The sequence below is a fragment of the Eumetopias jubatus genome, unplaced genomic scaffold (assembly GCF_037043125.1).
Source record: "Eumetopias jubatus isolate StellerSeaLion01/CBP00866 unplaced genomic scaffold, mEumJub1_p1.0 scaffold_12, whole genome shotgun sequence".
NCBI lineage: Eukaryota > Metazoa > Chordata > Mammalia > Carnivora > Otariidae > Eumetopias > Eumetopias jubatus.
Genome location: NW_028274818.1, coordinates 52,276,767 through 52,292,834, shown reverse-complemented (window position 1 = coordinate 52,292,834; position 16,068 = coordinate 52,276,767). Strand labels below are relative to the sequence as shown.

At 37.8% G+C, this 16,068-nt stretch overlaps 1 protein-coding gene across 3 annotated transcripts in view; it reads left to right on the top strand.

Moving 5' to 3' along the window:
* The window catches only part of RABGAP1L (RAB GTPase activating protein 1 like), a 754,336-nt gene that overhangs the window by 465,474 nt on the left and 272,794 nt on the right, over positions 1 to 16,068 (top strand). For all 3 annotated transcript variants that reach the window (XM_028122981.2, XM_028122980.2, XM_088017005.1), the window contains one exon: positions 15,608 to 15,682. In XM_028122981.2, coding sequence (XP_027978782.1) covers positions 15,608 to 15,682 — 75 coding nt within the window. The remainder of the gene's footprint in view (positions 1 to 15,607; positions 15,683 to 16,068) is intronic.

Genomic DNA, 16,068 nt, shown 5'->3' with positions numbered 1-16,068 from the left:
CAAATGGCAAGATTTCATTCCTTTCGATGGCTGCATAATAATCCATTGTATATACATACCACATCTTCTTTATCCATTCATCTATCGATGGACATCTTGGCTCTTTCCATAGTTTGGCTATTGTGGACATTGCTGCTATAAAATTAGGTTGCACGTAACCCTTTGGATCCCTACATTTGTATCTTTGGGGTAGATATCCAGTAGTGCAAGTGCTGGGTCATATGGTAGTTCTATTTACAAATTTTTGAGGAACCTCCATACTGTTTTCCAGAGTGGCTGCACCAGCTTGCATTCCCACCAAGTGTGTAGAACGGTTCCCCCTTCTCCCCATCCTCGCCAACATCTGTCGTTTCCTGACTTGTTAATTTTAGCCATTCTGACTGGTGTGAGGTGGTATCTCATTGAGGTTTTGACTTGGATTTCGCTGATGCTGAGCGATGTTGAGCACTTTATTATGTGTGTGTTGGCGATTTGGATGTCTTCTTTGGAAAAATGTCTGTTCATGTCTTCTGCCCATTTCTTGATTGGATCATTTGTTCTTTGGGTGTTGAGTTTGATAAGTTCTTTCTAGATTTTGGATACTAGTCCTTTATCTTATATGTCATTTGCAAATACCTCCTCCCATTCTTTTGGTTGTCTTTTGGTTTTATCGACTGTTTCTTTTGCTGTGCAAAAGCTTTTTATCTTGATGAAATCCCAGTAGTTCATTTTGGCCCTTGCTTCCCTTGCCTTTGGCGATGTTTCTAGGAAGAAGTTGCTGCCACTGAGGTCGAAGAGGTTGCCACCTGTGTTCTCCTTTAGGATTTTGATGGACTCCTGTCTCATCCATTTTTAGTCTATTTTTATGTGTGGTGTAAGGAAATGGTCCAGTTTCATTCTTCTGCATGTGGCTGTCCAATTTTCACGACACCATTTGTTGAAGAGCCTGTCTTTTTTCCACTGGACATTCTTTTCTGCTTTGTCCAAGATGAGTTGAACATAGAGTTGAGGGTCCATTTCTGGGCTCTCTATTCTGTTCCATTGATCTATGTGTCTGTTTTTGTGCCAGTACCATACTGTCTTGATGATGACAGCTTTGTAATAGAGCTTGAAGTCCAGAATTGTGATGCCACTGGCTTTGCTTTTCTTTTTCAACATTCCTCTGGCTATTCAGGGTCTTTTTTGGTTCCATAAAAATTTTAGGATTATTTGTTCCAATTCTTTGAAAAAAGTTGATGGTATTTTGATAGGGATTGCGTTAAAGGTGTAGATTGCTCTAGGTAGCATTGACATTTTCACAATATTTGATCCTCAATCCATGAGCATGGAAGGTTTTCCATCTCTGTGTGTCTTGCTCCGTTTCTTCCATGAGTACTTTATAGTTTTCTGAGTACAGATTCTTTGCCTCTTTGATTAGATTTATTCCTAGGTATATTATAGTTTTGGGTGCAATTGTAAATGGGATCGACTCCTTAATTTCTCTTTCTTCTGTCTTGTTGTTGGTGTATAGGAATGCCAGTGATTTCTGTGCATTGATTTTATATCCTGCCACTTTACTGAATTCCTGTAAGAGTTCTAGCAGTTTTGGGGTGGAGTCTTTTGGGTTTTCCACATACAGTATCATATCATCTGCAAAGAGTGAGAGTTTAACTTCTTGTTTGCTGATTCGGATGCCTTTTATTTCTTTTTGTTGTCTTATTGCTGTTGCTAGGACTTCTAATACTGTGTTGAATAGCAGTGGTGATAGTGGACATCCCTGCTGTGTTCCTGACCTTAGGGGGAAAGCTCTCAGTTTTTCCCTATTGAGAATGATATTCGCTGTGGGTTTTTCATAGATGGCTTTTATGATATTGAGGTATGTACCTTCTATCCCTATACTCTGAAGAGTTTTGATCAAGAAAGGATGCTGTAATTTGTCAGATGCTTTTTCTACATCTATTGAGAGGATCATATGGTTCTTGTTCTTTCATTTATTAATGTATTGTATCACTTTGATTGATTTGCGGATGTTGAATGAACTTGCAGCTCAGGGACAAATCCCACTCGGTCATGGTGAATAATCCTTTTAGTGTACTGTTGGATCCTGTTGGCTAGTATTTTGGTGAGAATTTTTGCATCCATGTTCATCAGGGATATTGGTCTGTAATTCTCCTTTTGATGGGGTCTTTGTCTGGTTTGGGGATCAAGGTAATGGTAGCCTCATAAAATGAGTTTGGAAATTTTCCTTCCATTTCTATTTTTTGGAACAGTTTCAGAAAATAGGTATTAATTCTTCTTTAAATGTTTGGTAGAATTCCCCTGGGAAGCCATCTGGCCCTGGGCTTTTGTTTGTTGGGAGATTTTTGATTTCTTCTTCAGTTTCCTTAGTGTTTATAGGTCTGTTCAGGTTTTCTATTTTTTCCTGGTTCAATTTTGGTAGTTTATACATCTCTAGGAATGCCTCCATTTCTTCCAGATTATCTAATTTGCTGCCATATAGTTGCTCATAATATGTTCTTATAATTATTTGTATTTCTTTGGTGTTGGTTGTGATCTCTCCTCTTTCATTCATGATTTTATTTATTTGGGTCCTTTCTCTTTTCTTTTTGGTAAGTCTGGCCAGGGGTTTATCAATCTTATTAATTCTTCCAAAGAACCAGCTCCTAGTCTTGTTAATCTGTTCTCCTGTTGTTTTGGTTTCTATTTCTTTGATTTCTGCTCTGATCTTTATTATTTCTCTTCTCCTGTTGGGTTCAGGCTTTATTTGCTGTTCTTTCTCCAGGTCCTTTAGGTGTAGGGTTAGGTTGTGTATTTGAAGCCTTTCTTGTTTCTTGAGAAAGGCTTGTATTGCTATATACTTTCCTCTTGGGACTACCTTTGCAGCAGCCCAAAGATTTTGAGCAGTTGTGTTTTCATTTTCCTTTGTTTCCATGAATTTTTTTAATTCTTCTTTAATTTCCTGGTTGACCCATTCATTCTTTAGTAGGATGCTCTTTAGCCTCCATGTTTTTGTCTTCTTTCTGACTTTCCTCTTGTGATTGAGTTCTAGTTTCAAAGCATTGTGGTCTGAAAATATGCAGGGAATGATCCCAATCTTTTGGTACCTGTTGAGACCTGATTTGTGACCTAGGATGTGATCTATTCTGCAGAGTGTCATGGGCACAAGAGAAGAATGTTTATTTTGTTGCTTTGGGATGGAATGTTCTGAATATATCTGTGAAGTCCCTTTGGTCCAGTGTGTCATTTAAAGTCTTTATTTCCTTGTTGATCTTTTGCTTAGATGATCTGTCCATTTCAGTGAGGGGGGTGTTAAATTCCCCACTATTATTGTATTGTTGTCAATGTGTTTCTTTGCTTTTGTTATTAATTGCCTTATATAATTGGCTGCTCCCATGTTAGGGGCATAGATATTTACAATGTTAGATCTTCTTGTTGGATAGACCCTTTAAGTAGGATATAGTGTCCTTCCTTATCTCTTATTACAGTCTTTGGTATAAATCTAATTTGTTTGATGTAAGGATTGCCACCCCAGCTTTTTGGTGTCCATTAGCATGGTAAATGGTTTACCACCACCTCACTTTCAACTGGGGGTGTCTTTGGGTCTAAAATGAGTCTCTTGCGCACAGCATATCGGTGGGTCTTCTTTTTAAATCCAATCTGATAGCCTGTGTCTTTTGATTCAGGCATTTAGCGCATTTACATTCAGGGTAACTATTGAAAGATATGAATTTAGTGCCATTGTATTGCCTTTAAGGTGACTGTTACTGTATATTGTCTGTGTTCCTTTCTGGTCTATGTTACTTTTAGGCTCTCTCTTTGCTTGAAGGACCCTTTTTCAATATTTCTTGTAGGGCTGGTTTTGTGTTTGCAAATTCCTTTAGTTTGGGTTTGTCCTGGAAGCTTTTTATCTCTCTTTCTATTTTCAATGACAGCCTAGCTGGATATAGTATTCTTGGTTGCATATTTTTCTCATTTAGTGCTCTGAAGATATCATGCCAGTCCTTTCTGGCCTGCCAGGTCTCTGTGGATAGGTCCTTTGCCAATCTAATGTTTCTATCACTGTAGGTTACAGATCTCTTGTCCCCAGCTGCTTTCAGGATTTTCTCTTTGTCTCTGAGACTCGTAAGTTTTAGTATTAGATGTCGGGGTGTTGACCTATTTTTATTGATTTTGAGAAGGTTTCTCTGTGCCTCCTGGATTTTGATGCCTGTTTCCTTCCCCACATTAGGGAAGTTCTGTGTTACAATTTGCTCCAATATACCTTCCACCCCTCTCTCTCCTTCTTCTTCTGGGATCCCAATCATTCTAATATTGTTTCGTCTTATGGTATCGCTCATCTCTCGAATTCTGCCCTCGTGATCCAGTAGTTGTTTATCTCCCTTTTTCTCAGCTTCTTTATTTTCCATTATTTGGTCTTCTGTATCGCTGATTCTCTCTTCTTCCTCATTTATCCTAGCAGTTAGTGCCCCCATTTTTGAATGCACCTCATTAATACCCTTTTTGATTTCGACTTGGTTAGATTTTAGTTCTTTTATTTCTCCAGAAAGGGTTTCTCTAATAACTTCCATGCTTTTTTCAAGCCCAGCTAGTATCTTTAAAATCATGATTCTGAACTCTAGGTCCGACATCGTACTAATGTCCATATTGATTAGGTCCCTGGCAGACGGTACTACCTCTTGTTCTTTTCGTTGAGGTGATTTTTTCCGTCTTGTCATTTTGTCCAGAGGAGAATAGATGTACGAGAGAACAAAATGCTAACAGGGTAACAACGACCCTAAAAAAATATATACTAAACAAATCAGAAGAGACCTGAAATGGGAGAAGAAAGGGAAAGAAAGAAAAAAGAAAAAAAACCCAAACTAACAAAAAAACAGAATATGATCAAATATGATCAGACTGGTGCATAGATCAGTGCCACACACTAGATTTGGGGCATATATTGGTCTGTTATAAGAAAATGCCTCCCAAAATTTAAAGAAAGAAAAACTTATATATGTAGAAAAATAAAGGTAAATACAAAGAAGGGATGGAATATGATCATAAAGATGAAAATTATAAAAGATTTTATAAAAGGAATTGATAAGAAGTTGGTTGAAAAAAGAAAGAAGAGTATTTAAAAAAAAAAGGGAGAGAATGTGATCAGTCAGGAGACTAGAATAAAGCCAGACACTAGAGATTTAGGGTATATTTTGGTCTTTTAGAAGAAACTGTATCCCAAATTTTAACGAGAGAAAATATATATATATATATATATACACACACACACACATATATACACACATATACATATATACATACAGTATCAAAAATAAGGTTAACTACTATGAAGGGATAGAATATGACTCTAAAAATGAAAAATAAAAAAGTTTTATAACAGGGATTAATAAGATGTTGGTTGAAAAAGGGAAAAAGAAAAATTCCCCCCAAAAAAGAAAAAGAAAATTAAAAAAATTAACTTTGAAAGACTAAAGAATCATGGGAAAAAAGCCATGGATTCTATGTGCAGTATTCCCCTAGCGCTGAGTTCTGCCATTCTCATTGATCAGTAAACTTGGTCTTGGTTGGCTGTTTTTGCTGATCTTCTGGGGGAGGGGCTTGTTGCGGTGGTTCCCAAATATCTTTGATGGAGGCGGAGTTGCCCCGCCCTTGCCTGGTCCAGGCTAAATAATCCACTCGGGTTTGCTCTCGGGAGCTTTTGTTCCCTGGAAGCTTTGTACAGCTTTGGAGGACTAGAGTGAAAATGGCGGCCTCCCAGTCTCTGCCCCGGAGGAGCCAAGAACTCGGGGCCCCACTCCTCAGTGCGCCCTCAGAGAAAAGCAGTCAGTCACTCCTGTCTCCCCGGTCTCCAGCTGCACTCTTTGCTCACCTGGCCTGTGACCGAGCATTTCTATCTCTGGCACCCGACTCTGTGTGGAGTCTCCAAACCCAGCAGATCCCTGCAGTGCACTCCCGCACTGCTCCTCCCAGGGGAGGAAGGGGAGTGTCCCCAGCTCTGCTGCTTGTTGGGTCCCTGCTGGAGGAGCAGTGGCCCGACTGTGCCGTGGATCTTGGTTTATGGCAACCCCGAGCTGAGAGCCCGCGCCTCGGCTCCGTCTCTGCAGCCGGCTTCCCCGCTCCGATACCTGGGAGCTCTGTCGCACTCAGGCACCCCCGGTCTTTCTGTGACCCCAAGGGTCCTGAGACCACACTGTCCCAGCGAGGGTTCCACCCCCCGCTTAGCCACTGGAGTGATGTTCCTCAGCAGAGCCGACTCCTAAAAGTTCCGATTTTGTGCTCCGCGGCTCTATCACTTGCCAGAAGTGGCCGACGGAGGCCCCCCTCCCCCGCCGTCTATCCTCCCGAATATCGCCTCGGATTCACTTCTCCGCACGTCCTACCTTCCAGAAAGCAGTCGCTTTTCTGTTCAGAGAATTGTTGCTATTCTTTTCTTCGATCTCCTGTTGAGTTCATAGGTGTTCAGAATGGTTTGATCCCTATCTAGCTGAATTCCTTGGACCAGAGGAAATTTAGGTCTCCTACTCCTCCGTCATCTTGCCAAGGTCCTGTCAGCCACTTGTATTCGTAAGTACTATATTGAATAATCTTTGCTTTAAATGTTACCCTGATTTCTTTTAGACAGCCAGGTGTCTTAAGATTGTTGTCATTCTGTGCTCTCTTTTTATTTAGTTTATTGTGGCATTACTTAAGAATAGTCTTTCCTTGGTATCTCTTTTTGTCTTTTAAGATTGGATGAGAACAGATCTCTTTTTAGTTTGTAAATAAATTTATTTCCACATATTTTATACTTGATTGTTTCCCTGACACACTCATTTAAGGGCTGTTGATGGCAGGAACAATACAAGGGCTGATTTGTTTGTTTTGATCTCATGTTGGCAGAAGCTCATTGTAGGTAATAGATGAAACAGCTTGTCTATCAGTAGCCAGTAAATCAGCAAATGTATCAGTTGCCTTAGCAATGCCAAGAGCTACATGGGGATCTGTTTTAGAAATTTGATCATTTCTTGCATGTCCACTTAGCAGTCTCTCTGTCTTAGAGAACATCTTCTGATTTCCTTTTCATTTTTCCTGTGAATCTGAGCTTCCTTCCTCTTTACCTATAAGTGTGCTTTTCTGATGAAATAGTACTGTATGTTGTCCATTTCTGGGACAAAAGAGAAATATTATTCTGTGCTTCCTGCATCAACCTAGTAATGGTTTATGTGTTTTGGGAGAAAGGATTGTAGATCAATTAGTAGGCATAATTTAGCTGTAAAACTAAACATTTCTCTAATGACCTTAAGGTAATTCAAGAGCAGTAGTGACTATTTTGTCTGTTTGGGGTTGGTAAAGGTCTCACAACCCTGTGGAAAATTATTTTCAAAGTTAGTATCCCATCAATGGATAACAGTTACTCGCTTAAAGAAAATCAAGTGTTTTCCATATTTATTTGATAAAGAACTTACATTCATATATAAATGTTACCACCAATTAGATTAAGCCCTACAAATGTCTTTTTTTTATGTCTAAGTTTTAGTCTGTGGTTAGCATGTTAATAAATATATCACATAAATAAATTAAAAGTTCTCCTTCCTGGGGTGCCTGGGTAGCTCAGTCATTAAGCATCTGCCTTCTGCTCAGGTTGTGATCCCAGAGTCCCAGGATCAAGCCCTGCATCGGGCTCTCTGCTCTGCGGGAGGCCTGCTTCTCCCTCTCCCACTCCCCCTGCTTGTGTTCCCTCTCTCACTGTGCTTCTCTCTGTGAAATAAATAATAAAATCTTAAAAAAAAAAAAAAGTTCCCCTTCCCTAAACACAGAAGTCATGGATTGAAAAAGATTAAGCATTGTTATTAAGAAATGTCATTTATCTTGTGACTATGGATTCTTATCCCCCATCTCTGTTGAGCCCCATGGCAAATCAGAAGATAGGCCCTCCCATCTTCGATGGACCCAAATACATAAATGTCCAAGAAGAATAATTCTGCACAGAATGAATCTAAGTGATTACCTTGGTCTCTTCAGTCTGCGGCAACAAAAATAGCATTCACTGGGTAGCTTAAACAATTTGTTTCTCATAGTTCTTGAGGCTGAGAAGGTCAAGGTGCTGGCAGGTTCAGTGTGTGGTGTGGGCTTGCTTCCTGGTTCATAGATGGCCGTCCTCTTGCTGTGTCCTCATGTGGTCAAAGAGGAACACTCTGAGATCTCTTTCTCTTTTTTTAAATTAAATTTTAGGTAGTTAACATACAGTACAATATTGGTTTCTGGAGTAGAATTCAGTGATTCATCACTTACATACAAGACCCAGTGTTCATCATAACAAGTGCCCTCTTTAATACCCATCACCCACCTAGCCCATCCCCTACCCACCTCCCTCCATCAACCCTCAGTTTATTCTCTATCGTTAAGAGTCTCTTATGGCTTGTTTCTGTCTCTCCGTTTTTTCTTTTCCCCCTTCCCATATGTTTATCTGTTTTGTCTCATAAATTCCACATATGAATGAAGTCTTATGGTATTTGTCTTTCTCTGACTGACTTAATTTCGCTTAGCATAATACACTCTAGCTCCATCCACGTCATTGCAAATGACAAGATTTCTTTCTTTTTTTTTATTGCTAAGTAACCATTGTGTATATGTAGCACATCTTCTTTATCCATTCATCAGTCAATGGACATTTGGGCTCTTTCCATAGTTGGCTATTGTTGATAATGCTGCTATAAAAATTGGGGTGCATGTATCCCTTCTAATCTGTATGTTTGTATCCTTTATGGTAAATACCTAGTATTGTAATTTCTGGATCATAGGGTAGTTCTATTTTTAACTTTTTGAGGAACCTCCCTACTGTTCTCCAGATTGGCTGCACCAGTTTGCATTCCCACTAACAGTGCAAGAGGATTCCCCTTTCTTTGCATCCTGGCCAACACCTGTTGTTTCTTGTGTTGTTAATTTTAGCCATTCTGACAGGTATGAGGTGGTATCTCATCATGGTTTTGATTTGTATTTCCCTGATGATTAGTGATGTTGAGTATCTTTTCATGTATCTGTTAGCCATCTGGATGTCTTCTTTAGAAATGTCTCTATTCAATTATTTGTTTTTTGGGTGTTGAGTTTGGTAAGTTCTTTGTAGCTTTTGGATACTAGCCCTTTATCAGATGTGTCATTTGCAAATATCTTCTCTCATTCTGTAGGCTGCCTTTTAGTTTTGTTAATTGTTTCCTTTGCTGTACAGAAGCTTTTTATCTTGATGAAGTCCCAATAGTTCATTTTTGCTTTTGTTTCCCTTGCCTGTGGTGACTTGTCTAGCAAGAAGTTGCTGCAGCCGAGGTCAAAGAGGTTTCTGCCTGTGTTCTTCTCTAGGATTTTGATGGATTCCTGTCTCACATTAAGATCTTTCATCTGGGATCTCTTTTATAAGGACACTAATCCCATTCATGAGAGCTCTATCCTCCTGACCTAATCACCTCCTGATGGCCCCATGTCCTAGTACCATCACATTTTGGATTAGGTTTCAACATACGTATTTTAGGAGGAACACAGTCTATAGCAGTGATATAATACAGGTATTAAGGGTACATATGTATTCAAACAGATTTGGGTTCAAATCCTGGCTCTCGCTTTGTGTCCTTGCCCAAGTTAATTACCTTCTCTAAACCTCACTTATCTCATAAACTTTGTGAGGACTGAGAACATGCAAGAGCATTTAGTGCAGCATCTGGCACATAATAAAGAGGGCAGGCTCTCTCATGCCTTTGTACATGCCTTTCCCCTGCAGCATGCCTAAACAATCTCCATATTCTTCCTTCAAGAATGTGAGGCCAAGTTTGCAGCAATTTTGGTCCCATCCTTCTTATTTTATTTTATTTTATTTTATTTTATTTTATTTATTTTATTTTATATTTTATTTTATTATTTATTTTATTTTATTTATTTTATTTATTTTATTTTATTATTTTATTTTATTTTATTTATTTTATTTTATTTATTTTATTTTATTTTATTTATTATTTTATTTTATTTTTTTATTTTATTTTACTTTATTTTATTTTATTTTATTTTATTTTATTTTGTTAATCACCATACATTACATCATTAGTTTTTGATGTAGTGTTCCGTGATACCTTGTTTGCATATAACACCCAGTGCTCCATTCCATATGTGCCCTCTTTAATACCCATCACCAGGCTAACCCATCCCCCTACCCCCCTCCCCTGTAGAACCCTCAGTTTGTTTCTCAGAGTCCATAGTCTCTCATGGTTTGTCTCCCCCTCCGATTTCCCCCTCCTTCATTTTTCCCTTCCTACTATCTTTTTTTTTTTTTGACATATAGTGTATTATTTGTTTTAGAGGTACGCGTCTGTGATTCATCAGTCTTAACACAATTCACAGCGCTCACCATAGCACATTGGGGAGGGTAGGTCCCACCCTTTCTTTCCTTTTCTTTCTTTTTTTTTTTTTGTAAGATTAAGACATCACCTTGTCTGTGATATCTTCCTTACCTTTAACTCTCCTTTCATGAGGACACTTCCTCACCCTTTCCCTCTGAGCTTCCATCTCTCTGTCAGCACTTCTCTCACTGTGCCCCTTTTCACTGTACATACCGAATTCTTCTACAAGACTCTGAGCTGAGGTGCATGGACAGTATCTTTTCAGCACTGCATCCGCCTCACTAAGTGCAATGTTTGATTACAGAATAGATGCTCAGTAAATATTGACTTGCTGAATGAAAATATGAAGTACTCTTGGGAACCCAGCCAGAAAAGTAGTCTATAGTTCAGAGCAAAGAGACAGAATGCAGCCAAAGATTTTTTTCCCCCCAAACTGTTATGAAAATTTTCAAATATATAGAAAAGTACAAAGAACTGTACAGGAAACATCCATCAACCCACCACCTAGGTTTTACAATTAATATTTTGTTACATTTTCTTTGTCACTTACCTATCGATCCATCTACCCTTCTGTTCAATTAATCAATCCATTTTAATATTTTAAGGCATTTCAAAATTGCCTTTGTATGTCTTTATGCCTAATAGTGCAACATGTATATTATTAGCTAGAGCTCAGTATTTGCTAACAGTTTTCTTTTGTAGGTACCATTTACTTTCAGTGAAGTACACAAATATTAGGAGTGCCATTTCATTAATTTTGACAAATGCATATACTTGTGTAATCCAAGACATAGATGTTCTGTCATGTCTTCACAGTTAATCCCTGACCCTTCCCCCAGAAGCAATCTTTGTTTTGATTTTTTTAACCATTTATCGCTTTGATTTATAGAACTTTATATTAGTGGACCCACAGAGGAGAATCATTTTCATGTAAGATGTAGTTCACACAGCATAATAGTTCTGAGATTCTTCCATGTTACAGGTGTACGTGATTCATTACTTTTTGTTGCTGAGGAGTGCTTCGTTGTATGAATACACCACAGTTTATTTATACACTTCCTGATAAGGGATATCTGAGGCTGCTTACAGTTTGGGGCTATTATAAATAAAGCTGCTAGAAATGTGTCTTAGCCCTATATCAGTCTTTCTTGTATACATTTGCATTCATTTCTCTTGGATGAATACATAGATGTGGAATTGCTGAGTCATAAGGTAGGTGTATGTTTAGTTTTCTAGAAAACTGTCAGAAAATTTTACAAAGTAGTTTTACTGTTTTATACTCCTACCAACAATGTTTGAGAATCCAAGGATACTAGCGTTAGATGTACCAGTCTTTTTAATTTTAGTTTCTGGTGGCTATGTACTAATGTCTCACTGTGGCTCTAATTTCATTTTAATATATTGACTAATGATGTTGAACACTTGGCGCTGTTTTTACTGGTCATTCATAGATAACCCTTTGTGAAGTGTCTCTTCAAATCTTTTGTTTTTAAACTTGAGTTGTTTGACATTGAGTTGTAGGTGTCCTTTATGTATATGATGCACGACTTTTTCCAGATATGTTTGCAAATATTCTCACAGTCTGTGGTTTACCTATTTATTTTCTTAACAGTGTCTTTTCATCATTGGAGGTTTTTTAAATTTTATAATGTGTACTGTATCAGTTAATTCTTTTATAGTTAGTGCTTCTGTGTCCTAAGAAACCTTTGCCTTAACCAAGTTACAAAGATACTCTGTTTTCATTGAGTAGCCTCATAGTTTTAGTTTTATGTTTAGAACTGTGATAAGTCTGAAATTAATTTTTGTGTATGAAGTGAGGTAGGTATCAAGGTTCATTTATTTTCCCCATATGGATATCCAACTTTTTGAGTACATTCATTGAAACAATTTTCATATACTTACATGTTTCCATGTATAAACAATTTTATTTTCCTCATTGTATTATCTTGGTAACTTTGTGGAAATCAAATGACTTTTTAAGTGTGCTTATAGTTCTAGACTTTTTATTATTTACTGATTTTTTTGTCTATCCTTGTATCAGTTTTATACTGTCTTGAATATTGTAATTTTACTGTAAGTATAGTAACGGCTTCTCTTCTGTTACTCCTTTTTCCAGAATTTCCACTCTCACTTTCTAGCTGTTACCCTAATCTGTTCTCTGGTTCTTCAAGCCAATAACACTGCAGTTTTATGTCCAAGTTTTAGCTGTCCAATGTGGTATCACTGCTCTTCAGTAAAAGCCATAAAGAATGGGAATTTTACCCAGTGTCATTCCCCTCTTCTTAGTTTATTCTCCACTCCAGTTTCTGACTGCTTTCGTTTAGTTCATCAATGTTTTCAGGTAACTGTTGTTATGTATTTGTCCAGATATAGTTTAAGTTTGTTGCCAGAGGGAAGGTTGGCCCAGTAGGAGCTACTGTTCCATTACAGAAGTGGTGGTTTTAAAACCCAGGTAGTTTTTAAAAGTCAGAGTGAGCAGGCATCTGGCCAGAGATGCAATTAAAGTAAGGAATGGGGAGAGGTTTGGTGCAAAGAGGAGCAAGTTTTGAATAGAGGGAAAGGATTCAGTTCACCTCAGTTAGAGAAGGCTTAGACTAAAGCCAAATGGTGCTTAGAAAAACTCCAAGGGAAAGAACTTGCTAGAACACTGTTTTTAATTTATTTTATTTTATTTTTAATTAAAGATTTTATTTATTTGAGAGAGAGAGAGAGCGCAAGCACGAGTAGTGGTGGGGCAGAGGGAAAGGCAGAGGGAGAAACAGACCCCCCAGATGGAGGACTGGCTCCCAGGACCCCGAGATCATGACCTGAGCAGAAGTCAGACACTTAACTGACTGAACCACCCAGGTGCCCCTAGAACACTGTTTTTTAAACTGGAAATTATAAAATCAATTTAGTAGATGGCCTCTGGAAGGTCATTTTTGCTTCTAACTTAAAACCGTAAAACAAGTAGAAAGTAAGATCATTGCATATCTGATCTGTACTTTCATCCTGAGCTCTCTAATTAGAGACTAGTCTCTGGAGTCACTGAATTCATACCTTCTCTGTCTGATGTGTCATGGACCTTTATTTTCTGTTGGACTTATATGCTGAGCATATAAACAGCACACTTCTCAATAGACATTAAATATACCGCTGTAAATAGATCAAACATTGGTTAAAATGATGTCAGGTTTGATGAAGCATGACTGGCTTTTGGAGATCCATAGTTTTAAGGAATCCTTAACTGGCATCTTTCATGGGGGAGGGGAAGCCTTGAAAATATATTCATCATTCATGTAACATGCTCTCTCATCAACAAATCCCAGAGTTCCTTCTTCATGAAAAAGGTAGTGACGGAGCACTATCAGGAATGCTTCAAATTGGGATAGTATTAGAACCTTTTGCTTCTTTCTTCCTTTTTTGTTCCTTTTCTATTCTCTCTGTAACTCTTCTTCCAACCCCTAATGTACACATCCATGATGAGGTCTGGATAAAAGTACAAATTAAGCAATCAGAACTATAACTGTATAAATCAAAATTAAATAAGTAAAAGGATGCTAATGCATCTTTCAATTTTTAAAATTAGGCAGAGCTCTGGAAATTGGTGATAATGAAGAAAAAGCTCCTTTCAGATTCATTAGGTAATGTTTCCATGATCTAATTTTTCTCTCATTAGAAGAGAGTGTGATAATATCATCATTAGCAGAAGAAGGTTAAAAGAGAACAATAGTACTTCAAAAGACACCATTAGGAAGGTGAAAAGGCAGGGCACAGACAGGGAGAAAATACTGACAACACATATGTCTGACAGTGGATTCGTGAACAGAATGTATCAAGAACTCCAATGAATCAACAGTAATAAGACAAACAACCTAATTAAACAAATGGGCAAGAGCTTGAAGAGACAGTCACAAAAGAATATATATCAATTGCCTAAAAGCAATGATAATACACTCTACGTTGTTAGCATTCAGGGAAATGCAAATCAAAACCACAGGGATTAATAAAAGGAAAAAGACTGGCAGTATCAGATATTGACAAGGATGTGAAGCAGTGAGTACTCATAGTTTGCTGCTATACGTGTAATGCTTGAGTTACAACCACTTTGGAAGACACATTGGCAATTTGTTATAAAGTTAAACATGCACTTATCATTTAAACCTTGAACTTCCACTCCTGGGTATTTACTTAAAGAGAATAAAAACCTATATCCATTAAAAAAAAAAAAACCCTTGTGTATACATAACAGCTTTATTCATACTAACCAAACATGAGAAAATCCAAATGTTCAACAGGAGAAAGGATAAGCAAATTGTGGTATGTTTACACAGTGGAGTACTACTCATCAGTGAAAAGGAATGACCTACTGATGCATGCAACAACATGGAAGAATCTCCGAAACATTATACTGAGTAAAAGAAGCCAGACACAAAAGAGTTTATATTATATGATTGCATTTGTATAAGATTGTTTTAAAAATGCAAAGCTAATAATATATTGTGATAAAAATCAGACCAGTGGTTGTCTGGAGTGGAGGTGGTTGACTGCAAAGAGGCATGAGGGACGTTGTGGAATGATGGAAATATTCTGTAACGATGCAGTTACGTAAATGTAATTATGTACTTATAAATCCCAACTCAAGGACTAATGTATGCATTTCACTGGATACAAACTCTATTTTAAGAAAGGTTTTTTTTTTTTTTTTTTTAGAAAAAAAAAAAGTAGTTCCAGACCCATACTCTGACTACCTTGGCATATGGAAGCTACCACACTTAGCCTCCTCCCTGTGGTAACTCTTCCTAGTAATCTTTAATAATCACTGCCCTGGACAGAGACAGTTTTTATACTCACAAAATCATAATGCATTTTATTAAGCACATGAAATGGAAAATCCCTCACTGAAATGAAGCACAACACATAGATTGGGATCCATGGAATGGGATACATGTCCAGGATTCAAACAGCACAGTTGGGATGTTTGTTTTTGCATTAGAACTCCCACATCAACTCTAGAACCTTCCCACCCTCTACAAATCATAATGGAGCTTTTAAAATTAGGTGCTCTGAGCATCTCTTTATTCCAGATTCTAAAGATGAACCTGGGGATAATGGGACATCTAGAATTGCTTTAGGAACTGTGCAACATCTTTGGGGGATCCCACTGTGCTAATGACTCACACATTTAAGTTGAAGTATCACTGAAATTGTGATGGACAGCTCAGGGTCAAGATCAGGCAGCAGCCTGATATTAACTTATGTTAAAATCTGTGAATGTTTATAGTACTTCTTTCTCTTCATCTTTTCTCCAGGCCTACTCTGTCTACGATGAAGACATTGGGTACTGTCAAGGACAGTCTTTTCTGGCTGCTGTATTACTGCTGCATGTGAGTAATTTTCCATGTGATAAATGGCATGGTGCTGCCAAGTTCATTTTATTTTCTACTTGGTTTTGTTCTTCCTTCCTATTTTCTACTTATCTGATGGAGATTACACATGGCACATCTTTTTTAAAAGGTACCTTTGGTGATAAAGAGATCTGATGTCAGATACAGGACAGTTTCTCAATTGAATTAATAATGCTGACAAGAAGGAGATAAATTGCTTATTTGGAGTTATTTTTAATGAGAACCCTCTAGAATTAAAGAAGTCAATGTAACTGCTCAGATACAAGCAGGACTAGAACCATTATGAAGGAATACGGCAAGGAAGTCTTATCTTTTCTGCGATTTATTTTTGTATACTCTTTTTCCTCTTAGTCACCTTCATTTAA